Raw genomic sequence first — 27,537 nt, 5'->3', positions numbered from 1 at the left:
CTGCAAAAGTGCATCATCCTCCAGCCTCAGAAGCCATTAAATCTAAAGGAAACATTTATATTTGAAGTACATTTAACTTACCAGCCATATGATCGTTCTGGTTTTGGTATGGGATCATCAAAGAAAGAATCTGCCTCTGCATCATCTTCCTCTACTGCTAGACTATTCTTTTCTTTGGTAGCTATGCCTCTGTTTGGTTGAGAAATTAGTTTTGTTTCATTGGGTAAGAAGTGAATGCTGCCTTTGCTCTTTGCGTCTCCAGACGAGATGCTTGTATCACTATGACTGGTTTCAGTAACCTTAAAGAAATTACATATTCCTTAAATAACATCAAAGAATGTTTCCTTGAGCTGAAATCCATTTTTAAATAAAGAAAAACAAAGATCAAACAGTATATCAATAATTTACATGGCCACAACGTCACATTGGGGCTGTTCACACATAATTACGACCCATCAACTGATGGATGTGTCAGGGACACGCAAGAGTGTCGCTTGCAGCACATTCTGCCTCTTTATCACACAACCCACGATCAGCTCCTTTGTAAGTTGTGCAGCATGATGCGCGAACCTAGCCCCTAAACAACCCAGCGGTTCAAATTCACACATCATACCTCGCAACCTATAAAGGAGCTAGTTGTCGGTTGTGGGCTAAATAGGGATGTACAAGAATTTCATTCCTGTTTGCAAATCACTCAAACGCACCCCTTTGCGGCCCCATACATGAACGTAATTATCAGGAAATGTTCACAATTTCCTGAACTTGCATGTTCGAAAGTGCACACTTGTACAAATGCACACTTCTGAAAATGTGCATAGGTGCAAGTGCACATTTTCAGATGTACGGACATGCACAAATCCCTCCACCCAAATCCACATTTTCACACCTTAGCCTATGGGGGAAATGCAAATTTTTGTTGGGAAAAATGTCCATTTTTTCAATTAGGAAAAAATTGCACTTTTTAAAATGCACTTTTTCCCAGGTTGTAAAATGTGCATTTTACCTGATGGGAAAAAAGTTGCTCGCGTTTGGGAATGTAAGCAAGGTGAAATGAGCTTTGAGGAAGAATTCGGAGAACTTCAATGAACTTGAACAATGCATGTTCAGCCATCTCTAGTGCTAAAGCAGAAGAGGTGGGCATGCGGCAAGTTGCATGCCTGCACTTCTCCAACAACTCATTGCTTTTTAAACCGATGGGTTGTCATTATGTGCACACTGGGTCATTAAGTAAGTCTGTCCAAACATCTGTTGTAATAAATTGAAGGTGTCAGCAGAAGTCCCAGTTCTAAAATCTTGTAAAGAAAACAGATTAAGGAAAGGGTGAAAAAAGCTTCTCATTTCTAGTTATCAGTTAAACAGTTTGATGCTCACACAAGGTCCAGATCCATTTTAAACAGAATCCATTTTACATTGCAGTCCTAAAAAATATTTACTTTTAAGTTTCATTTTATTTGCTTTTAAAATCTGTGAATCACCGTTAATACCACAAGAGTGCCCAAGGCGATATATAAAAGTTATTCAGAAAAAAACACTGTTAAATAAAAGTATAATTAAAACTACTAAATTAACAAAAGCAAAATTAGAAAAATGCAGTAATCAATAATACAGCAGCAGCAGCATTAATCACTCAGAAGCTTGATAGAAGATTAATTAAAACACATTTATTCTAAAACTGAAGAGATGTAGCTTAGCAGATATATTTATTCTGAGATATACTTAGAATCACAGCTTTAGCAATTATTTGTAGCGCCCCCCAAAAAATATGAACATGGACTTGTTTTTTCTTTAATATTAGCAACAAACATCTGTACTTCAGACTCCCACAATTGAAGATAACCATTTTCTTAGAATAACATGGTTTTTATATTACTAATGTGACACCATTTTATAGTTGGGTATTTATGCCAGTTTAACTAGTTCATTAGACAGGAAATTGGCATTAGCAGCTAATTTAGGAAATTTATCTAGATTTTGAAGACTAACGAGTGCAATTCTGTATAACCGAACGAATTACAACTTTTTATTAATTTTGGATTAACTAAAATAATTTCGAACATTTAAAATGCACTACAATTGCCAAGTATTATTATTACTCCATGTAGGGCCCCAGGCCTGAACCAAGCTATTAGTAGTTTTAGAGGGGCTTAGATGCTCTCTGACTTTGGTCAGTTGGCTGCTGTTTTCCCTAACAGGCCTCTTGATTTACCAGGATGAGTCAAAGGTTGACAGCAGTGGCCTCAGCACATTCCATACTAACATGCTAGAGGGCCTTATCAGGATGGGCCTGGAAGTGAAGTTTGTCTTAAAGCTGCAGGTGGCTGAGCTGAGAAAGTTTCCGGTCGTTTTCCTTCCCTACATGCACTGCTACTCTATGATGGGAAAGTGGTAGATGAATGCTAATTAATGTTTGCTGCTGTCATGCTGCCTCACTGCTAACATGTATGGTATAAAACCCATTTTACCCCATGGCTCTGGGTTCGGAGAAGCTGTCTGATCCAACCACTGGGTATGCCTGGGTATGCTGACTGTACTCAATAAAGTATCTCCTTGTAGGTAAACCTGGATCTGATTTATCACTATCTTGGCACCTCTAAATTAAGAGTTCAAAGCCTACTGCAGGGGCGATATACTCCTCCACAGTAACAGCGCACTCGATGAAAGGGTGATAACAAAACCATGGTCCTTCCCCAGAGCTTCACATACAGAATGCAAATGGGTAGGATTATCATTCTTTATTCTTTATTTCACATACATAAGTGGATTTTCTCAGGATGCATTACTGTCATGTTTAAAAAATCCTCATTATAGACAGAAAATAAGTCTTTGAAAACAGGTTTGTCTGATGACGTTTAAAAGGGAAAATGAAATAACTTGGTGATTCTTATCCCACTCAGCAGCAACTTTTTAAAGGGAACAAGTAGAACATTCAGAATTATCCTGGTTTTACTGTAGTTTTTGGTGTGCGTCTGTTTTTCCTGCTGCCTCTGTTGTGGGGTAGATAAGAATGCATCTAAAATGAAGCAAACTACAGCTTTCCATTTACCTGCAAAACACTAAAAAGGCCCCATATAACCAGAATCCCCAGTCACTAAGAACCAATATGATGAATCATAAGATATGAATCGTAAGATATGATGAAGGTAGATCCATATGTTTAACACTTGGTCAACAGATTGGGTCAAGTGTGCCTGACAACGGTAAAAAAAATAATTGAACTTCTGTGTCTGTCCTTTACAATACCATACTCCCACTCTGATGAGGTGTGAATGGCCACATCTCCTAAATATAGAGAAAAATTGGTGTTTTGATTTTTACAGCTCTGGGGGTCAATACTATCCCTATTGGAATGTCTGAAAAGCCAGAAGGCGCTAGGAGTCGAAGTTACCTCACAACATGCTGTTCATTTCTTTAGTTACTCTTCATATCTATAGATGCTTAGACCAGAGCAGATTCTTTAAATTTCTTGTGTAAAAGGAGGATAGAGAGTGAAAATATAATACTATATCTATTTACAAAATGGAAAAATTACTCACTTTTTTTGTTTTAGGGGCCAATAGTACTCCACAGATGTACAAAACCTTTTACAAAACTGATTTTTAAAAACATTTCTCCATCAGAGACTTTTTTGTGACCCAACAAAACTGTATTTTCATCGTAACCATTTGTGGCATTCATATTAAGCAATATTTACTAATTCAGCTTTGGGGGTAATTTTGACCCCAAATGCAAGTTTACAACAGCCTGTACCCTCATCTCAGCACATGGCCAGACTTAATGGCAATTCTCAGTCAAAAACATTTAGATGACCCATTTTCTCTATTACAGAAAGAACTTTGCAAAAAAGTGTTGTTGAGGATTACCTCAGGTATTTCTGTAACCGGCCAGTCCAGAGCAACAGTGACAGCCTACAATCCTATACCCAGTTAACTGAGAGTAAACCCCACTTCATTCAAAGGACCTTATTTCTGAGCAGACCTGTACAACTTTGTGCTCTAGTTCTCTTTTCTTTAATGCATATAAAGATGCAGCAATCTCAGACAACAAATTCAAGCCTGAGATCATTCTTAAAGCTAGCAGTAGTATAGACACCTGAAACCAGATGGTCTCTGCAAACACTTTCAAATGCATGATCACATAACAAACAATGGTATTTTTATTTTCAAATATAGTAGACATTGCCATCAAATTGGCAGCCTCATAAGTGGTAGGGCCTACCACTGCCAACACCAAGAAAAGAGCCAGATGTCATTTCTGTGGTCGAAGCAATGACAGAAAATTGTAGCAATTATGTGCTTCATGTAACCACTTTGTCCCTACTCACGCACTTATGAAATGTGGCAATTGTGCATAGTTTGTTAGTGTAGCATGTACCACTGTTGAATATTCTGAAAAATCTATTGTTATAGATAATTCACAACTCATGATTACTGCACTGATTATATGTGTGCGCGCGTGTGTGTGTTAATGGCAAAGTAAGTTGTTTTATTTTTTAAAAATGGTGAGGTTCAACATACATCTTTATTGTAGTGTTTGTATTTTATGTTGCTGGGTATTACTTGACCCAATCACTTTACTACAACTACACTGCTTTACTAAAATAGGAGCTCAGTAAAGGTGCATTTTTTTAACCTTGCAAATGCTGTCACGCTTAATACCATCACCCCCCCCCCCATGTTTTATTATTATGGCTTTCTTGACTTACATTTGACTCCAAAACTGGATTGATACAGATTTCTTTTATCAACCAGAGGTTAAACCCAGATCTTCCACAATGATATATAACCACTTGCCTCCCTGCAGCCCCTCTCCTCAAGAGCTTTTCTTTCAGTCAGATTCATTTCCATTATCAGATCCTGTCTGAAGGAAAAGTAGTATTAGGGGACAGACTGCAGGAAGATAAAGTGTGGGCAGGGAGAAGATTCTGTATTCCTCATTCATTCTGTATTCCTCATTTTGGCTCTCAGAATTAAAAATGTACCCTCCCACCACCTTCTTTCTAGTCTATTGTGGCAGACCTAGGTTTAAACAACCAGATCTCCTGCTGTCACATATAAGTTGGCTCTAAGAAAGTTTCCAGATTCAGATTTGGATTTTGGAAAAAGCTCCAAAGAAAAAGAATTCTGCAACTATGAAGCAGCCTCTAAAACCTCCTCTCCACATGTCCCTACTACATGAGTTTGCAACCAAGTTTCATAGCAAGCACTATCTTAGAACAGGCATTCACCCTTCTCTCCCCCTCCTCTAAGATGGTGCCTGCCACCTGAAGTTTTTAAAAATAATTAAGTACTTTTAATTATCTGTTGCCTAATTAATCAAAAGCAACTTTTCAGCTGATCAAAAGGTTTTTAATGGATTAATCCAAATAATTCACAAACCAAATGTTGCTTGTACTGCTATTGTTTACTGCTACTTTTAGCAAGTAGTCTCTCCATAACCCTTGTCAAAACTCCTTGTCCAAAAATGTGGCAGAGGCTCAAATACCCATGCTTCTGTCTGAGTATCTAGGGGAAGGTAAACTTTACAACGGATGAGCCCCTATCAACACCCAGTAAATTCAATGTAGATAGTGAGGGACACTACAGGTTATGCTGAAACACACACTTCCCAAACACCAGGCTAGTTAACAGCAATATTTTGAGGTATGGGTGTGAGATTTGCAGTGGAGAATCAAGTCAGAAATGCTTAACCCTTTCTTCCACCCATCAGTTCTCCCCCACAATTCCAGCCCCAGCCCCAGGCTTATTTTTGGCGTTTGAGCCGGCTGCTGAGGGGCAAAGGGAAGACAGCCAATGCAAAAGGATGTAAATGAGAATTTATGTATTTATTAAAAAATATTTATATCCTGCCTTTCTTTTAAAAAAAATGTTCAAGGCGGTCTACAGAACAGTGGATAAAGCGACATAATAAATGCAAAAATATATAAAATTAAGTACAAATGAGTAATAAATAAAAAAGATCAAAGTACGGAATAAAGAGTAATAACCCTTTCTCACTTGCAGATGATCCCCATAAGCACTTATACACATACATTATGTGGCAAACACAGGATTCAGAACCCTTAATATACACCAATACTTCAGGTTCTGAGTCAGATGAAAGGAAAAAGGTGTTTTTAGCTAAGAAAAAGGATGAACAAATTAAAATCAATCTTACAAATACATGGCAGCCCTCACACCTCCTCATGACCAATTCCACTAAAAGGTCTGAAAAAGTTCTAAAGCATAAGAATAATCACCCATTCCTTGACTTTACCCCCAAAAAGTGACATTAGAAATTTGCTCAGCAGTCACTGGAGATTTACCCCCCACTTTTTTTTTTGCTCAAGAATATCCAGAAACATAAATTACTTTACTGTATTCAGGAAGAGCAGCACAATAGTCAATTGTTTCTACAAGTTGTTCAGTTCTCAAAGTGAAAAAGTTGTATTAGTCATCTGAAAGAATAGGTACTTTACAGAAATGACAGATACAACTTCTGTCAAACAGCTTATAATTCTGAGGGATGGAGAGACACAGTACCAGATGACCACAGATTCATAAACTTACTACCTACCAAAGGAATGCACCCGTCTTTTTTCTCTTATGGGGGTAAAAGCAGCTAGATATTTTCAACAAGAAATCAGCAAAAGGGAAAAAGGGTTAAGAAGCCTCACAGGAGGCTGAGATTGTCTCCAGTACTCAAGCAAGAAGATCATCTTGAGCTCATCAAGGCTACTTATCAGATACTGTCTGTGCAATGCACCATGATAGCATGAAAATATTCCATTGCCATTGCAGAGCTTTTTATTTAAAAATATTTGCAGCCAGCCAGTTTGGGTAAAATAAAACACCAGCTGAGCCATAATGGTGTATGGCAAAAATAAAATAATCATAAGCTGCACACGTTGACTGAAATGGAGGCACCTGATCCCAGCTCTTGTCAGCTGTGGCTTGTTGTGGCTGCTTGCGGGATTAGGTGTAACTTGTGGCTGCTTGCGGGATTAGGTGTTGCTACTTATCTTTGCCTCTTTCCTGCCTTAAAGATGTAGTAGCCCTTAAGGCAGGATTGAGGCAAAGACATTAATCCTGGCTAACATCTGTTCAAGCACCACATTGCTAGGAAATGCAATAGGCTTCTTAGGTGTTGGTCACCATTCTTCCTGCTTCCTCTCTCAAAAGGGGCACAGAGGGAGAAAGGAGAAGCTAGCAGTTGCTAGAACATCCAGCTATGCTCAAAACCCTCAGCAACATGTTCTGGAGGACAAAATCGCTCATATCCTCCACAATCAGGTTTCTACAATTAATACAGATCTATTAGTGGAACTGTCCAGATACTGGTTTTGCTTTGTTGGATTTTAGTGTCCACCTATGTGGACAAGGTACTTCAACAAGTCCAGCCAGCCACTAATATGCCCCTCTTGGCTTATTACATCTAGCATCTTATTATACCTAGCAAGTGGGGTTTAGGCCTGGTTTTGGCAATGAAATTGCCTTGGTCAGCCTATGGGATGGTTTTTGCTGGGAGGGTAGACAAGCAGCAGCCTAGTTACTAAGCCCGCAAAGTTACTAGCCTTTTTGGGGGGATAGGCTAGACATCTCAGCAGTACTATTAATCATGGTATGCTTCTGGAGACACTATCTGAGTTGGGGGATAGCCAGCACCACTCTTCTGTGGTTCAGCTCATACCTGGGCAGCTATTTCCAGAAAGTGACGCTGCGAGATTTCTGCTTGACTCTGTGGCGCGTCCAGTTCAGTGTCCTGCAGGGCACTATCATACCCCCATGCTGTTTAATGTCTACATGAAACCGACTGTGGACATCCCACTCTAAATCCCTGGATGACACCAGTACATGGATGACACTGCAATGCACTGTACATGAGGCTGTCTTTCAAAATGGTCTGGAATCTTCAGTTGTTACAGAATATAGCCATAAGAGTGCTAGCAGAGACTGGGCATTATGAACTTATTATGTCAGTACTTTGTCATGTTCACTTGCTCGTGGTCAGTTTCCCTGACATAATTCAATGTTTAGTTTCTGACCTTTAAAACCCTTCACAGTCTGGGACCTCAGTATCTGAAGGATCGCATCGTCCCACATGTACCTATTCAAACACTGAAATCATAACCTAAGGCCCTGCTCCAACTGACCCTGCCAAGTAAGGTATGGTGGGTGGCTATAAGAGAACGGGCCTTTTCAGTAATACCCCCCTGGTTGTGGAATGTTCTCCTAGCATCTACTTTAAAGTCCTTCTGGCACCAGGCAAAGGCCTTTTTATTTTCCCAGGTTAAAAAAAATTGTGTTGACTTCATACTCTTTGGAATTTATTCTGCTGCTCTATTTTAACTGATTTATTGCCATAGAGTTTTTGTTCCTCTGCCCTTTATTTTCATATGATCAGTTCCTGACTTTATACCTGTGTTTTTATTTGCTGCTTTTTATGGTATTTTACTATATTTTTAGTGTAACTGTACTTATTTTAATTTTTGTTTTATTTCGAAAGCTGCCCAGAGAACTTCTGTTATAGAATGGCCTATAAATTGTATGTGCAAGTAAAATAAAACACTGATGGGTTCTTCAGTCTCTGCCTTCTCCTTTTTCATCGTCCTAGCAGAGGGACAGCCTGGGAGATGCTACCCAAATATCCTGCCATGGAGAGAACTGAGTAGTTCTGTGTAGTACAAATGTGGAAGACCATTGTATCTCGAGGACTTAGTGGTGCAGCAGTTCTCTTGCCCATGTCTAGAGTGCTGTTTGGGCCTGTTTAGTTATACCTTTTCCCAGGGCTAATTCTATTGACAGCTAAAGGCTTGTAGATAAGGCCTTTGGCAAAATTTCAAGGTTAGCCACTTGTTGTCCCAAGGTAGCAGAGATGAGAGTTATCTGCGCAGGGCTGGCTGCCTGCCAATGGTTGAGGATAGTTGTTTTCCAGTCTACAAGAATGGATTAAACATTCTTGAAGTAATTGGACCATGTCCAGAATAAGAGGGATCAATGGGATAGTATGATTCCCTAGGACCCTCCCAAGGTAGAATCTCACTATAGGCCAAGCTGGAAAGGTGCTACAGGGCCAGGCCATTTGGGTCCGTTCATCACTGATCTTATCTAATAAGAGTATGGGTTTCCCAGTGACTGAAGGAATGTATGAATTGAGCTTTTAATGTATTGTCTTTTTCTTGCTTTATTAGCTTATTTCAACTAAATAAATTTCTTTCCTTCACCCGCTGGTGTGCTCATTGCTTCTGAATATCCAAAAAGAACCATTGCCTATTGGCAAACCTGTCTGCCAACTCACTGCTGCATGATAGAAAACAGTACAGCTTCAAGGAGGCAGCCTATTCTGGCTCTCTTCATGCCTTCTGGGCTAGCTTGCAAAAGATGCACACGGCTGACAGATGGAGTGGAGGAAGAGTGGCAGTGTTCAGAAAAGTAAGACATGAGATGGCTGGGCATTCCCTGAATCATATTTGCAACTCTGCCATAATATTTAAAGGTGTTTGTATAAGGCACAGGTCCAGGATCATATTACATAAGCATCCAAGATACACAGCACATTAGCTCAGCTCTAGTTCACACGACATACTTAATGAGTGACCATACAGAAGCCAAGCCTGCCTGGTTGGAATCCTAAAAGCTCCTTCGCACCAGCTGTGTCTTCCACAAAGGAAAGCTGGAGAGTCTTGAAGCACTTTCCCATCTCTCACTTCAATGAGATGAGGCCCAGTTATTGCATACTGCTGAAAGTGAGTATGCAACAGCTGGGCCTCTGCATTCCCATCAAAGTAAAGGGCAGGCAAGTGTTTTAGGATTCCAGACAGGGCTGGTTTGACTTTCATGAGTTTACGCATTTGAAGTGTTATTGGCTGTCAGATAAATCAAGACAGTATGCAGTAACATTACTGGACTAAACTGTGTTAGCATACCTATTTATTATATTTATGGAATCTGAAGATGTGACCTTGTAATAAAAAGTAACCGCATGGAAAGGCAGTTAGCTTGCTATGTCATAAAACCCAGGAAGGAGGGAAGGCAAGCAGTCAGTCACTCCATAAATATTTGTAAAGCTTATTTAATAAGCTCTGCATTACATTTACATAAAATTGTGAATATTGTGCCTCCAAGTCCATGTTACTTTTATATATTCGTGGAGTTAGTTTACCAAATGCAATTGAGACAGTTGCACTGATTTTTAGCTCAAGCTGCTCTTTCTTAAAAGTATAACTAGAAGCACCTGCCGGGTTCTTCTGCTCATGCATTTTACCTGCTCAGCCGTGTCCAAGCACCTTTTCTGTTTACGATGTCCTTTATACCTTGGTATCTGAGCACAAGAATAAAATAACGGCACAAAAATGAAAACAAATTATATGTGGGTTTTGTCAAATGAATCTAGATTCTTGAGTAATAGATCTATGCTGTCATTCTAAAAACCTGCCTAAAGCTTTTGTCTACTTAATTAGCATTCATTCTCTGCTTGGCCAGAGGGATAGTTCATGAATTATGAGCTCCAACTGAATACCCTACTAGTTAAAAAACTATTACTGGCTTCAAATGAACATATACCAGAGATGGGATAAATTATGCTGGCATATTTCACAGGCAATCCATTCTGATATATTCGCTTGCCAAGTCAAAGTATTTTATGTCCCACCATGTTTTGCTTTACTGCCCCAGAACACATCTAAGATTTCAGCATTCATATCTGACAATGGTACAACTATTTTTAATATGGTCTCTACCAATTTGGAGCTCTCAGAGTAATCCTAAAATTAAATCCGGTATTAGTAGAGAGCAATTGACCATTCTCCATTTTAGGTATATATGTTTTCTGCAGTTACAGGTTTCATTATTTAGGCCGCAATCCTTTGGATACTTACCAGGCCTAAGCCCCATTCAAAGTGGGTCTTACTTCTGAGTAAACATCCTTAGGACTGCACTGTTTATCCACCTTCTAAACAAGGGATGGATTTACTTCTCTACTACAAAGATCATAGTGCTTTGTGTTAGGGATTTTAAATGCCTTGTGTCATATAGCTTCCATTATTACTTACATAATCCTGTTCACAGGTTAACACAATGGTGTGCAACTTGTTCTGAAAGACTCAGACTGAAACTTTAAGCCAGACCACAGCTAATCATATTTTAAAACAGTTTGAACAAAACATTTCCATTATTAATTGCAGGAAGCCATGCCAGTTAAAGCAGTTTTAAACTGGCTTAAGTTAGCAGAACACATAGAACTGTCACTTAAGAGCAAGCTGTATCAAGGTTAAATCCCAATCTTTCTTAAGACAGACAGAACCACTATACCAATTCTCTTTTGGACCATTATTTTTGTTAGCATTTTTCAGACAGCCTTCATTAAAAAACAACAACAGTTCAGTATCCTCCAGCAAAAAAGCAAAGGATCAACAAACAATGGATTGTATACCCTGTGTACTCTAGTGTCTTCACAAAACAGCAAAACTAGAACATGTTATCTTCAGACAAACATTGTGATCATGTTGGGAAGTTTAACAGTTCCTTCCAAGCAGCAGAAGGGACTTTTGTATTATTCGCGGCAAACATTCTCAGGGGCGGTCACAACAAAACAAAACGTTTTATCTGCTCTGATATTTGAGAATATACTGCCACCTTGCTTTCAGTATTTTCTGTGCAATACTCTGCTCACTTTATAGAAAACAAAAGATTTTAACAGTTCATTTTGATCACACCAGACTGTTTCCTATATGGACTTAAGAAAGGACCAATTCACTCAGCAGATTCTCCCACTCCCCCCATATAGGGAGATTCATATGCAATAGTGCTTTGAGAACAACCCAAATAATGGAACTGCAGACCACTAATTCTGATCACAAAAACACTCCCAAGACACAACAAACAGGCAGCTGCTACTTTAAGGGCTCAGAGAACCTAACCAAAAAACTTTTGTGCTGCATCACACATTTTAAAAATATACACATTACAATTTTAACACATGCAAACAAAACACAATAAACAATGCATTCTGCTAGGGAGTCAGGATTAGTAACACTTTCCTGATATAAGTTTGCATGGTGAAAAATATGACTGTTGCTGGGTAACATAAAGTAACTTTTAGTAACAGGAAGGCAGACATGCCTGTTCCATGCAGCAGTGCGGTTGGATTTACACTTACATGCTCAACCTCACTGGTGAGACAATTCTTCTCTGCAATGCAGTTCCTACATATAAACACTGGCATCTCTGTTCTCTCTCTCCCACAAGCAGCACATTCAAGCTAAAACAAAGGTACCCTCTGCTATCCCCCATCACTTCAGTAGCAGTATGAGTCACACTTAATAGATTATCTCTCTTGTTTAGCCATTGCTGCAGCAAGTGCTTTGCCCATAACACCCCCTTCCCCACTCATCAGCAACACCTGCAGATGTCCTAACAATTCATGCCAGTTTTATATTGTCACGTACAAAACAGCAACTTCTAGACCTGATAGCCAACATGGTGACCTATAATATTTCCTCTCGCAAGCTCAATGCTCATCAAAAGAAGTACAAGAATCTTCACACTTGCATTTATTCATTGGTTCTCTTTCCCCAGCAGATCCAAGAAGCAAGGAACTGGCTTCTGGAAACAGAATGCTGGATTAGATAGATCTGATCCAGCAGGGATCCTATGATCCCATCACATTCATAAGCCCTTCCTCAAGTGCTCCAAGATTAGCAGAGAACATACCCTGGCCATTTGAAGTCTAACTCCACCAGTTTCTATTACTCTACACAGTAACAGAAACTGAGGCTGGTACAGCACTTGCAGAAAATATTTTTGATTTGTTCATGGAATCAGTATTTTCTGAGTTAGTACACTTCAACTCAATAGCTCACCACCAATCCCCCCTTAACGTACAACATTCTGGAACCAATTTATACTATAAAAAAACCAAGAAACTTATTAAGAAACATGATACATGATTCCTGGGATAGTGAAGAAAATAGAGAAACAAAGAAGTTGCAGAAAAATAAAAATGCGGTTACCAGCTCTTATGATTTCTAATGTAAAGCTTTAATCAAGATAAATATGGATGACCCTTTCTCAATCTTCTGCTGAATTGTCTGTTACAAAAATAAGGTATCGACATATTCCTTAGGAATCGTATATTTCTAAGTTTATTACTGGCAGCTTCTCCCCTTGAGGACTTCCCTTATTCTTATTCTTTTGCTAAAACTGCTGGATTCTTTCAGCTGATAAACAATTATTAGTCTCCCACCTACAGACTGTCACACTCTTCCACCAGCAAGGTTACATAGAGTGGCACTGAGGTGGAATCCATGCCTGCTTTGTCTCTACCAAGATCAAACTTGATGCCAGAAAGTATAACAAGTTATAATTTGATAAGGCAAAAAAACAAAAAAGCACAATTCCTAAAGCCTAAGATGCCTCTTATCTGATGCTAAGGACAGACATTAAAGTCTGTGAATCACCAAGCCTCACATCCCAGACTCATGTGGTTCACAGAGCTATATTTTTCAACTCCTATCAAGCATGCCAAACTTGCATTAGCCCAGCCCTGCACAGTTTATTATGTACCAAGGTGAACGTAGGAACTTGATGGGTCACAACCAAACCCCACGTAAATAGAAACTGAGGCTGGTACAGGAACAGTATTTTTCCCCCTTTGGTTTTAATATAAAGAACCCTTTCTTCACATCATCAAAGTGCTTCTTCTGTTCATTAGAAGCAACTAGTGAACAGAAAATTCTACCCACCAAAACCCCCCAACAAATGTGCATAGGGAACATGTGTGTGTGCTCTTTAGACTGAAACCTTTGTACAATAACTTTTTAAATGTAAGAAAGAGACCTTTGCATCAACTAACAATTTTTATTAGAATGGCGCAAATACAAGTTAGGGTGCAATGCTAGGTGTGTTTAGACAGAAAAAAAATCCTACAATTCCCAGCATTCCCAAGCCACCAAGCTGGGAGTTGTAGAACTTTTTTCTGTCTAAACATGCATAGGATTGCGCCCTTAAAGTTCCTCCTGATCCAAACCCAGCATTTGCAGATCAGACACTATTCATTCTCTGCTGCTTGAATGTACCAAGAAAAAGATGCACAAGACACATTACCACTCTAGTAGGCAGTTTAATAAAAGTGTTAACTTCCTTATCTAGCACTTCGACTTCAGCCTAACTGAAGGCCTCTACCCCATCTAGTTATGGTTTTATTTTGTGAACTTATTTTCAGTCTTTCTGGATCATTCTCAAATGTCTTACTTTTCCTCTTGGAAAGTGAGAATGTGTCCATTCTATGAAACCCACCAAATTATACAGTTACCTATTGGGACTACCTAAATGGGAGTTTACTATTTCGGATAAATTGATAACGCAGCATTACAGACTGTATAGAGAATTAAATATACTCTGGCATTGCTTTAAAAATAGCAAGTTTAACTTCAGACATTTTTTCAAATACAACCTACTTAAGCACAGTTTCTGTGAGGACACAAATCTGTTTCTATAGCTTCATGTCCAAAGAATGGGTGAAGGCAGGAAGCTACGGCCATCCAGGTGGGGTTAGGATGGAGCAGAGGTTCCCCTTTACACCTGCAGAAAAATATGTGGGTGGAAATCTACCCCTAGCAATAAGCCCCCAAACATAGTGATAAAGAGGCAGGGCAGAGCTTTCAATGGGTGGATTTTAAAAAGTAGATCCACTGGGCTTAAAGGAGGATTTTTATGTTTATTTTTAAAGATCCACTAGGCTGAAAGCCACCTCCACCTCCTGCCATGGTCAGTGAGAGCCAGCAGAACAGTGAAAGCAGCGGAGGATCCACCGCTTCACTTCCCCTCCCAACCTGAGTTCAGACTGCTTTGTAAGTTGTATTTAAAAACAAACTAATCAAGAGTTCGGATAGCTGCATGATTCTGGCCCTAGTATATATTGTGGCTGCTGCTGCTAAGTTAATAACATGTATTCTTCCCATGTTATAAAACATTTAAGGACATGACAGTCAAGACTGAGTTATAAAAGTTTTCGAAAAAATCACTCTTGAAAGTTTAAAATGTGTTCCTCACAGGTTATATTATGTTTAATTCTAATGTTCTGACTTACCTTACTTTTCAATGGGTGTATGTTAGACCTTCCATCTGATGACTTTGGAGAATGAACACTGTCAGATACTACTGGGGCTACCTAAATGAAAGTTTCAGAAAGGAAAACAAATGTTGCCCAAGATTTAATTTCACTAGAATACCAATAGTGTGGAGATTCTCCCTCCAAACATTGCAATTTGAAGCACTATAGTAATCAGATATCATTATTTTAAAAGTAATTCGCTCTCTGAAGTGTCTACATCAATATAAACGGTTTAATAAAAATGGTTAGGATAATTAAAGTACTACACATTTTAACAATCCTTACATGTCCGCTGTCAGAAACTCCTTTCTTCTGCTGACATCTTCTGACCACTTCCAGGAGTAAGGGCCCATCTACTGTAGTTTTAGCTTCTACAATTCCCAAATCTTGGGCTAAATTTTCTCGAGCCTCAAGCGCATTTAACTACCAAAGAAAAAAATAATTTGAAGCCATCCACACAAGATATATTGTTCAATTGTTCTCTTTTTAAAAAAAAAGTTTGGTAGCAAATTGGTGGAGAAAACGATTTGATTCAAGAGTGCACAGGCATGACATCCAGGCTAGTCCCAGGAATTATTAAGGATATTAATATCCCCCTCCCCCCATTAAAACGCAGACATGTCCATGTCACATATTTCTCCTTCCAAGTTCCAGTTATTTAACCACTCAACTTTATCTGGCATTGTAGATTTCTATCACTTTTGGCTTGGCATATGAATCTCTGCAACTTGTAATGTTTGCCTTAAAAATAGGGTAGGCATGATGACCCTCAGGTTCTTCTCTATCTTGGATTTAATCTAAGCCGAAGCGCTTCTTCTTCGCACTCAGCTGCTACTCTAGCATCAGCAGCAGGAAGGGAGGAACTGGAACACTTTATTTTTCCCAGGGTGCTTGACAATGCAGTTGCCCCTGGAAAAATTACATTTCTCAGCATTCCAGGTGCCAGAAGAAGCCAGGCCTAGAGAGAGAAAGAGGAAAGGAAAAGACACCGCTCTTGCTGCTGTACCCCCAGCAGCTGCCTTCAAGGAGGAGGGAGAGAGAGTATGTGAACTTTCCCACTGGCCAGTGCCAAATCACCAACAGCCACCAGGTAAAGGAAAAGGGAGGCAGTACTGGGATCAGGGGAGCAGGGGAGGGGGGGGAGAGGGACTCAATTCTGCTCATTCTCAATTTTTGCTCATGTGATAAAATGTATTCTTCCCCACAGGTAATTGGGGGAAGTTCTGATTGCTGGTAAATTTCAGTTCGCATTCTGTTTACACTCTGAAGCTATACACACCAGCCTCTTGGGTAAGACGAAGTGACATCATTTCAGCCAAAAGCAGATGTATGTCTCAACTTTAACAATGTGAACTTCCCTACCTGGGAGATAACATGTATAACTAATGGGAGACCCCAGCCTAAGAATTTCTAGGAGAAATACTATGCTTCCAGGGTAAAATAAATGGGGTCAAGATAAAAATTAAACAGCAGGGAGAAACTGTTTACAGAGGGACACAAACACCCTCAAACACAGATGCCTAGAATGAGCTTGGGGAAGAGATGTTTAAACATGATCTAAAGCAGCAATCCCCAACCTGCTGCCTCCCAGATTTTTGTACTTCATCAGCCCCAGCCAGCATGGCCAATGGGCAGGAATACTGGGAGTTGTAGTCCAAAACATCTAGAGGGCACCACGTCCGGGAAGGCTGCCCTAAAGTAAAAAAAAGTCTTGTGATTCAAGATAAAGGGGTATGCTTTATTTTAATATCTAATAAGCAACTTTAAGAAAAGATGTGGTTTTTAAAACATAAATCTTTTTCTCAATTATCTTTTTTTGGCTTTGGATATAATCATGTATACGGCTTAAAAAATTGTCCTTTTCAGAGAGAAAACCAGCCTACATGCTCTCTGGTCTCTGCAACCTGAACATGCCTGCTGATGAAGGGAAAGAAAAGGAAAAAAATATTTTATTTCATGTCGTGTTTTGTAATATTATTATTATTATTTTTTATTACTACATTTTTATACCGCCCGATAGCTGAGGCTCTCTGGGCAGTTTACAAAAGTTAAAACATTAAAATCTATATACTCCCAGGAACTGGATCTTTGCCCCAGTAAAATTAGGGAAATCAAGGGAAGTTGTAAACCACAGACTTATTGGACTTTCCATGGTCCAATAAGGAACACATTAAATGTGCAGAGGTGTTTAACTGGAAGTTCCTCATGTTCCTTCTACTAGTGGAAGCAGAAGTACAATGCTTTTGTCAGTAGTGTTGGAATAAGACAGAGAAGAAATGAAAATTTTCATTCAGATCTAGCAACCTTTCCTCAGTAGAAGATTTAGGTACATACAAGCTGTTTTACCACCACTCATAATAGCGGTCCTGATCCAAATCAAGTTTGGTGGAGCTTACCCATCTCTAACCCCTTCATGGATCACTGCCTTGTTGTGGCGAAGGCGCTTGCGTAACTCAGTGAAGCCATAAGCTATGCCGTGCAGGGCCACCCAAGACGGACAGGTCATGGCAGAGAGTTCTGACAAAATGTGGTCCGCTGGAGAAGGAAATGGCAACCCACTCCAGTATTCTTGCCAAGAAAACCCCATGGAACGTATCACAAGGCTAAAAGAGATGATGCCGGAAGATGAGCCCCTCAGGTCGGAAGGTGTCCAATATACTACTGGGGAAGAGCAGAGAGGATTTCCAAGTAGCGCCAGAAAGAGTGAAGCGGCTGGGCCAAAGCCGAAAGGACACTCAGCTGTGGATGTGTCTGGTGGTGAAAAGAAAGTCCGATGCTGTAAAGAACAATATTGTTTAGGAACCTGGAATGTAAGGTCAATGAAACAAGGTAAGCTGGAGGTGGTCAAACATTAGATGGCAAGATTGAACATCGACATCTTGGGAATCAGCGAACTAAAATGGACAGGCATGGGCGAATTTAATTCAGGTGACCATCATATCTACTACTGTGGGCAAGAATCCCTTAGAAGAAACGGAGTAGCACTCATAGTCAACAAAAGGGTGGGAAAAGCAGTAGTGGGGTACAATCTCAAAAACGATAGAATGATCTCAGTACGAATCCAAGGCAAACCATTCAACATCACAGTAATTCAAGTCTATGCCCCAACCACCGAGGCCGAAGAAGCTGAGGTTGATAGGTTCTATGAAGACCTACAACACCTTCTAAAACTAACACCAAAAAAAGATGTCCTCTTCAACATAGGGGATTGGAATGCTAAAGTAGGAAGTCAAGAAATCACTGGGATAACAGGCAGGCATGGCCTTGGTGTACAAAATGAAGCAGGACAAAGGCTAATAGAATTTTGCCAAGAGAACACGCTGATCATAGCAAACACTCTTTTCCAACAGCACAAGAGGCGACTCTACACATGGACATCACCAGATGGTCAATATCGAAATCAGATTGATTATGTCCTTTGCAGCCAAAGATGGAGAAGCTCTATACAGTCAGTAAAAACAAGACCTGGAGCTGACTGCGGCTCAGATCATGAGCTTCTTGTAGCAAAATTTCGGCTTAAATTGAAGAACATAGGGAAAACCACTAAACCATTCAAGTATGACGTAAATCATATCCCTTATGAATATACAGTGGAGGTGAGGAATAGATTTCAGGAATTAGACCTGATAGACAGAGTGCCTGAGGAACTATGGACGGAGGTCCGTAACATTGTTCAGGAGGCAGCAACTCAATCCATCCCAAAGAAAAAGAAATGCAAGAAAGCCAAGTGGCTGTCTGAGGAGGCTTTACAAGTAGCTGAGGAAAGAAGGAAGCGAAAAGCAAGGGAGAAAGGGGAAGATATATCCAACTGAATGCAGAGTTCCAGAGAATAGCAAGGAGAGACAAGAAGGCCTTCTTAAATGAACAATGCAAAGAAATCGAGGAAAACAACAGAATGGGAAAGACTAGAGATCTCTTCAAGAAAATCGGAGATCTCAAGGGAACGTTTTGTGCAAAGACGGGCATGATAAAGGACAAAGAAGGCAGGGACCTAACGGAAGCAGATGAGATTAAGAAGAGGTGGAAAGAATACACAGAAGAACTATACAGGAAAGATCTGAATGTCCCTGATAGCCATGATAGTGCGGTCACTGAACTTGAGCCAGACATCCTAGAGAGTGAAGTCAAGTGGGCCTTAGGAACCATTAGTAACAACGAAGCTAGCGGAGATGACAGTATTCCAGCTGAGCTATTTAAAATCCTAAAAGATGATGCTGTTAAAGTGCTGAACTCAATATGCCAACAAATTTGGAACACTCAACAGTGGCCACAAGACTGGAAAAGGTCAGTTTACATTCCAATTCCAAAGAAGGGCAATGCCAAAGAGTGTTCAAACTACCGTACAATTGCGCTCATTTCACATGCCAGCAAGGTGATGTTCAAAATTCTACAAGCTAGGCTTCAGCAGTATGCAAACCGAGAACTACCGGAAGTACAAGCTGGGTTTAGAAGAGGCAGAGGAACTAGAGATCAAATCGCCAACATTCGCTGGATCATGGAGAAAGAAAGAGAATTCCAGAAAAACATCTATTTCTGCTTCATTGACTACGCTAAAGCCTTTGTGTGGATCACAACAAACTGTGGCAAATTCTTAAAGTGATGGGAGTACCAGACCACCTTACCTGTCTCCTGAGAAACCTGTACGACGGTCAAGAAGCAACAGTAAGAACCAGACATGGAACAACCAATTGGTTCAAAATTGGGAAAGGACCAAGACAAGGCTGCATATTGTCGCCCTGCTTATTTAACTTATATGCAGAGTACATCATGAGAAACGCTGGGTTGGAGGAATCACAGGTCGGAATTAAGATTGCCGGGAGAATTATCAACAACCTCAGATACGCAGACGATACCACCCTAATGGCAGAAAGCGAAGAGGATCTAAAGAGCCTCTTGTTGAGGGTGAAAGAGGAGAGTGCAAAAGCTGGTTTGAAACTCAACATTAAAAAAACTCAGATCATGGCATCTGGCCCCATCACTTCCTGGCATATAGAAGGGGAAGAAATGGAAGCAGTGACAGGCTTTATTTCCTTGGGCTCCAAGATCACCGCAGACAGTAACTGTAGCCATGAAATTAAAAGACGCTTGCTCCTTGGGAGGAAAGCTATGGCAAACCTAGACAGCATAGTAAGAAGCAGAGACATCACCTTGCTGACAAAGGTCCGTCTAATCAAAGCTATGGTTTTCCCAGTAGTAATGTATGGCTGTGAGAGTTGGACTATAAGGAAGGCTGAGCGCCGAAGAATTGATGCTTTCTAACTGTGGTGCTGGAGAAGACTCTTACGAGTCCCCTGGCCTGCAAGGAAGTCAAATCAGTCAATCCTAAAGGAAATCAACCCCGAGTGCTCATTGGAAGGACAGATACTGAAGCTGAAATATTTTGGCCACTTAATGCGAAGAGAAAACTCTCTGGAAAAGACCCTGATGCTGGGAAGGAGTGAAGGCAAAAGGAGAAGGGGACGGCAGAGGATGAGATGACTAGATAGCATCAGCGATGCAATGAATATTGACTTGAGCACGCTCCGGGAGAGAGCACAGGACAGGAAGGCCTGGCGTGCTATGGTCCATGGGGTCACGAAGAGTCGGACACGACTGAACGACTGAACAACAAACCCATCTCTAATCATGAGCAGCATTCTATTACAAAATTGTCCACATCATTTCAAAGATTGATGTGTCTGCGAAAATACAGTTCTGATTGCATATATGTAGAACATTACAGCATGGGTTCCAAATATTTATAATTGACTAAGGGCGCAATCCTATGGAGATAGGCAGCCACCTCTGAACTCAGAGGCGACTGTCTATCCAATGCAGGGCATTGGATCATTCCCTCCGCGCTTCTCCTGCCCTGCATTTGCGGCTAGACAGCTGATTTCGGCTCTCTAGCTGCAGGAAGGTGGAACAGGAGAGGAGGCTGCCAGATGACATGTAGGATGTGTTGTACCAGCATTTCCAGCTTCCCCACCCTGGAATGCCCTGTTTTGGCCGCTCCGCGCTCTTCTTCCGAGTGTGGAGCATGGGGCCGTTCCATGCTGCCTCCAAGGCAGCATGGAAGGGGGGGAAGGTCAGTTCTCCGGGAACCGACCTTGGAGTACAGGCCCCAAGATCAGTTCCCAGAAAACCACATATCCTATGGCCATCTAGCTGCTGACTAGCAGCCATAGGTGTCAGGGTTGTATCTGAGCCCATAGAGTCCCAAGGCAGCTCTGATTCTGAGGAGGATACAATTCGTGGGAGAGGAACTCTCTCAGACTTCAGTGGTGCAGCTGGAGAGGAACCCCCCCCCCCTCACATCCCTGGGAGCGACAGTGACCCAGGCATGGAAAAGGAGGGACAACTTGAGCTTTTGGACGCAAGGCGCAGGCACAAGCGAGAGATTGCAGGAGCCGAGCTTTAGAGCTCAGCCCGATTGGCTCGACGTCAACAGATGCGCCCCGAGGCCCCACGGGAGAAGGGGATCTCTTCCTCTCCCACCCCTTAAGTTCAGACAGTTGCTGCGTTTTCCACCAAATGGAGATCAACTGATGTCCTAACCTTTAGAAACCCCTAGATGGCTGTTCCTTCGTAGTTCCTCTGAGTCTCAGGCAATTAGCATCTGTATGCTTCATTAGGATGAATGGAACTAAAGCCTTGGAAAGCAGCCCTTTTGTCTGAGTGTTGATTCTGGCTAATGGAGGATTCAGTAGGCAACAGGGGCATCCCTGACAGCAGGATTGCTCCCTAAAGCACCTATGCAAACTGCTATCCTTGTCAATAATTCATGCAGCCTAAATATTTATTATTCCAGTCCCTTTTTGGACCAAATGCAAAAAAATTCATTGCTATTACATATTAGGCATCCACAGTCAATATGGATGTGAATACTGGAAGCAGTGTCGTTTCAGTTGCCATGGGAACTTTATTTAATGTTTTCACAACCAAGGTTCGCATTAACAGCATATCTGTGAACCTAACAACATAAAGTGAGCTCTTGAACTATGCAAGCCCAGAGGTAGATGGCAGTAGATTGCCTCACATAATGTTATGTCAGCTAACAGTTCAATTAATACAACTAGGGCCCACCAACAAAATACTACAGCATGGAGTGGCTTTCTTTAGGGTTCCAGCCACTTCTCTCACACATACACACACGTGCGCACACACCTGCTTTTCCATCAGTCAGTCAGCATGCCACGTCCACTCCTCATTAGGCTGTTTTAGGGGCTTGGGGGGAAGTGAGATGGGTTCGTGCCCAATCCCAGCTACACTAAAATCTTGGATTTCTCAATTGGTTTTTATAAGCAACTCTTATGTCTGTCTCTGGGGAAATATTAAAATAGCTTGTCAGTGTGAACCAGGAAACATTTGAGGAATACTATTTGTCACCATGTACAAGGTTGAAGAAAACAAAATACTGCTCCCCATTTTCCAAAAGAACTTCAGGCTGTTTTAATCAATCCATGCAAACAAATGTTCTGTTGTATTAATTGGCCACCCAAAAATTAAACATGTCAGCTTTGTCTAGGTGCAAAAGAACCACCAGGAAGCAAAAAAGAAACAAGAGAAACAAAAAACAACCCTCCAAGGAGTCCCAGTAGCACTATCCAGTGTTGCATTATGGTGCATGGGAACAAGGGGAACACCAGGCCTAACATCTCTTGTCATTTAATCTGTTGTGAGCACCAAAACATCAAGTTCCAGGGACACTCAGAAGTTAATTATGATACAATGCATACAACTTAGCAGCTGGGTTAAACCACATTCTTTTGTCCATTCAGCTTCTACTAAACCAATATGATACCTGATTATATTGTTTGAAATAAAAAAGAATGCTTACTGTGCTTGATTCAGGCTGAAAGACAGCCAAAGTAAAATCAAGGTTGAAGAACTGAAGAAATTCAGCAACAAGACTAGCCACCAATCGACCTAAAAAAACAAATGTGTCCCATTCAGTTTCCCTGTACTGCATTCACATTCACTATTTAGAAGGCATAATTTAGTCAACTAAACACATTTTGGATTGAAAATGAAAGAGTGGTTTTAGCATTCAAGAGTGATTTGGGGAGGTGGGGGTTAATATGAAAGAAGTGCATCTTAAATTTTGTTAATGAACTTCAGTGACATCCTACAGCATATGCCTTCAGTACCATATTCCTGCAAGTTATTACATTGGCATGGTTCACACATGACATTAGCCCATGATATGGGTTGTTGAATTATGAGTTGTTGTGATGTGTGAACACAGCCTAGCTAACAAACCATAGTGTGCTAATCATGAACAACCCAGAAAGAAAAAGCTCATGGTTTGTTGTTGGACTGCGAACTCTGGGTTGTTTAAACTATGGGTTGTCATTATGTACGAACAGAGAACCATGAATTATTCATGGGTCGCTTTGCCAAGCTAGAGGAAGCAGGCAAGAACAGTAAAAAAACCTCAGCCATTCAACATGCCAGTAATACAGTGCCACAAAGGCATTTGGAATACAGAGACAGAGTGCGTAAAAGAGAAGGGAAACAAACAACCTAAGGACTGAGTATATAAACCATGGTTTGTTCAATCATCTGCCAGACAACCCTTGGGTAAGGCAACAAACTCTGGATTAAATAAACCATGGCTTAGCATTCTGTGGGAACTGGACCAATATATTATGAGGCTGTATACTCTTTTAAACTCTTGACCTGATGCAGCACAGCAGCTAAGAGACTGAGCTGCAAATCAGGGAGTCCTCAGTTCAAATCTCACCTCTGCAATGAACTCTCTAGGATCAGGTGGTTTTAGGAAAGCCCCTGTTCTCTTCACCAGATATTTGCAATATAATACTTTATCGTGTTGTAATCCTTAAAACCCTGTATCGTCAGTATGCAAAGTGCTCTGAACACTCTGAAGGGCTAAATACAATTAAACAAAGAATTCTTCATGTATTCCATATGCAAATTGTTTCTAAATTAAGGCACAAACCTATGGTCCTGGGAGAGTATCCCAGTTAAAGTTGCCTCCATTACGCAGGCCCCTTTTGGGGAATTCAGGTAAGAGGGGGCCTATAGGAGCTATGGAACAGAATGGACGGAAAACTTTGGTCAAGAGAACGTTTGGCTTGGTTTGCAAAGCAAGCCTGCCTTTCTCGAGGGCAGACTTCTGCCTGGATTTTGGTATGTGAGAAAGACAGAAAGTAGAAACACCAATAAAGTAGAAAGCTGAAGCTAAGGCAATGGACCAGAATGGAGGGAGGCACAAAGTGTAGTGCTCCTTATGTCCAGACACTCTGGGTGACCTTCATGGGCCTGGCTTGTTCCTTATTACCCCAAATAGTACTTGGGAGGACGCAAGTCCCCTAAAACAATGGAAAACGTCTTATGCATGTTCCTGCCCCCCAACGTGTCATTCAGTAATTCAGAACCAAATTATAGTTGAGGCAATTCCTTCAAGTTTGAGGCTGCTCTTGGCCATCTTTTCTGAGCTAGCCTTTTGTGGCTAGATGCTTGGCTCCTGAGTAGCTTAGATCAGATTCAGCCCCACCGCCCTCCGCTCTTTTATTTTACTCACTTGTTGGGCTCAGACTTCACCATTCTTTTTTTCTTTTAAAACAATTTCTTCACTTCCTACCTGGATTAACTTTCCTATCTAGACTTTGTTGGGTCCTATACCTTGGAAATGATCTCTTCCAATCTTCATCTGGGTCACAAGAGCCTCTTCCTCAGATCTCTGCTTGGAATAGGTAGTATAATTTTTATTTTAATTCCCCCTTTTCTTTTCCTTAATTTTTGGGGTTACACTGCTATATTGGAAGTTTTAAGGATTGCATTTAACTAGTCTAGGCTGGTAAGAGTTTTGGGGAAGCTAAGTAACAATTCAAATTGCCACCAGGTTTGCCTGCCAGAACTTTTGTATGTCAATACTATCACATTTGATGCTCTAATACGGTTGTTCTAATATTGTTTTTTAAGTAGGCCCCAGCAAAAATTAAATTATAGTTTACATAGTATAATCTTTGCATGTAACCGTCACCGCACAGTGGGGTTTATGGTTACAATAGTATTTTTTCTGTCATCATTAAAAAATTTATATTTTATTTCACATGTAATGTTCTTTTGTATTTACTCTTCTCTGTAAATCAGTTATATTTATTATCCCTTGGTATTTCCTGTGTGGCATGTTTTAATCTTTCATAAATTGAAAAGCATTCACTGTTTCCTTGGTTACATTTTAAATAAATAAATCTTCAGATGTATTGGATTTTTGAATAACTTTGGGTCACCTCTGATTACGCTATCCTGCCCAGCATGGCAATGGTAAGAACCTCATTTTCAGCGACTAGCCTGACTGCTAATGGGATCAAACTCAGGATCCCATCCAATACATTTATTTCAATTAGGGTGCAATCCTGTCTAGAAAGGCAACCTCCTCCGAATTCAGAGGCAACCGCCTATCCAAAGCAGAGCAGGAGAAGCACAGAGGGGATCATGCTCTGCTTTTTCTGCTAGACAGCCAATTGCGGCTGTCTAGCCACAGGAGCATGGAGCGAGGAAGGAGGCTGCTGTACTACACAATGGATGTGTCATACAGGCAGCTATGATCTCCCCTCCCCGGAACACCCCCAGCCACACCCCTTTCCAGCTGCTCCACACTCCTCTTGAGAGTGTGGAGGACGGGGCTGTTCCATGCTGCCTTGGAGGCAGAGCGGAAGGGGGGGGGAAGTCATTTCCTGGAAAACAGCATATCCCACAGCTGTCTAGCGGCTGTCTAACAGCCATAGGCTTGCTCCTTTAGCTATAGATGTACAGTTCACCTGAACAAATCCCCTGGGGTGCATCTGCCTAAGGATGGGGGAACAATAAACTCTGTAAACTGCTCAGAGAACTTTGGCTATTGGGTGGTATAGAACAGTAATAAATGAATGAAATATATCTGCAAACTTGATGGAACACCGACTTTTTCCCACTTAGATTGATCAAGATTGGTATTTAACTATGAGGCTTTGGCCTTTATCTTGATTTTTTCATTTTTAATTATTATTTATGCAGCAAACCTTCCAGGTATTTTACAATCTTTGGGTTCCTCTTTACAACACTCCTGTGAAGTATATTATTACTATTTCAATCTTACATATAGAGAACCAAGGGTGTAATTTGCCACAAAACGCACAATGAGTCGGGCAAAGGCAAAATTTCTATTTCCCTGGTCCAGGTACAGCTCTTAACCCACAGAAACCCACAAGCTGTCAATCTCCCTCTCTCCACAACGTTGTCATTATTTGTGAAACAAATATTGCATCTTTAAAGAACAGGGACACAGCTTACCATCTTTTGTATTTAGAAACTTTTTCAAACTTTCATTTACCAGAGGAGCTTTGTTCTGCCAAAAAATGAAAAAATAGTTAAAGATTTCCCTGTTCTGTGAAATATTACTGCAAATTAGCATCATTGTTCAGAGTTTAGAATGATGGCATCTTTATAGAATGTCTCTCTGGGATGGGATTTGAAAGTATAGTGTTACAATGGCTCTGGTCCTTCCTAAGAGGAAGGACCCAGAATGCAGTGCTGTGGGACTTTTGTTCCACCCCTTGGCCATTGACATTTGGGTGCCTCAAGGTTCTGTCTTGTCCTCCATATTTTTCAACATCTACAAGAAACTGCTGGGAGAAGTCATTCATAGGCTTGAGCTGAGGCATCATCAATATGCAGATGACACATAGCTCTAAGTCTCTTTTCCACCATCCAGGGAAAGAGCTGAAGCCCTGGACAGGTGTGTAGGGGCAGTGTTGGGACAGATGAGGCTTAACAAGCTGAAGCTTAATCCAGATAAGATGGAAATACTGCAGGTTAGGAAATCCACTAGTCTGGATGAAGGTTTAGATCTGACTTTGGATGGGCCCATGCTCCCCTGAAGGACCAGGTACACAGTCTAGGAGTGCTCCTGGACACAGCTACCTATGGAGGTGCAGATGGTGTTGGTTGTCAAGACTGCGTTCTACCAGCTTAAGCCTGTTCATCAGGTGTGGCCCTATCTAGAGAAAGGTCACCTAGCCAGTGACATGCGCACCAGTGACACGTGCCTCAGTTGCATCCAGGTTAGATTACTGCAATGCGCTCTAGTGGGGCTGCCCTTGAAGACAGTTGAGAAACGGCAACCAGTACAGGATGAGGCAGCAGAATGCTTGTAGCTGCTCTGATTACATCATATCTATTCTGTGTTGGTTACACTGACTGCCTATTTGTTTCCGTGCCCAATTCAAGGTTCCAGTTTTGGCCTTTAAAGTCCTAAATTAGGGATGGGCCGCATGCGGCACTACTGAGACTCAAAAGTGCCAAGTTTCAGCAGCAAACTGCCAATTTTTCTCTGCCAGTTTCGCAGAATTTCAGTGGTGTGGCAGCAGCGGGAATGAGACCCCAAGTGGGTCTGATGGCTGGAAATTAGTCCCAGGTCCACCCATTCCTGTCTTAAAGTTTGGGACCACATTATCCGAAGGA

At 41.0% G+C, this 27,537-nt stretch overlaps 1 protein-coding gene across 4 annotated transcripts in view; it reads right to left on the bottom strand.

Annotated features, from left to right (window-relative positions):
- The window catches only part of CEP43 (centrosomal protein 43), a 42,666-nt gene that overhangs the window by 12,141 nt on the left and 2,988 nt on the right, over positions 1-27,537 (bottom strand). Inside the window, exons 3-8 of one of the 4 annotated variants that reach the window (XM_084828003.1) lie at positions 26,368-26,422; positions 22,907-22,995; positions 15,373-15,510; positions 15,064-15,144; positions 10,240-10,296; positions 82-299 (exon numbers count right to left, since the gene is read on the bottom strand). In XM_084828003.1, the coding sequence (XP_084684129.1) occupies positions 82-299; positions 10,240-10,296; positions 15,064-15,144; positions 15,373-15,510; positions 22,907-22,995; positions 26,368-26,422 (638 nt within the window). The remainder of the gene's footprint in view (positions 1-81; positions 300-10,239; positions 10,297-15,063; positions 15,145-15,372; positions 15,511-22,906; positions 22,996-26,367; positions 26,423-27,537) is intronic. The other 3 variants (XM_084828004.1, XM_084828005.1, XM_084828006.1) reach the window with 3 other exon arrangements.

Source organism: Heloderma suspectum, chromosome 1, assembly GCF_057233095.1.
Source record: "Heloderma suspectum isolate Gila_16-S chromosome 1, 16-S_ref, whole genome shotgun sequence".
Lineage (NCBI taxonomy): Eukaryota > Metazoa > Chordata > Lepidosauria > Squamata > Helodermatidae > Heloderma > Heloderma suspectum.
Note: the sequence above shows the minus strand (reverse complement) of the source record. Positions and strands in the feature narration are given on the sequence as shown.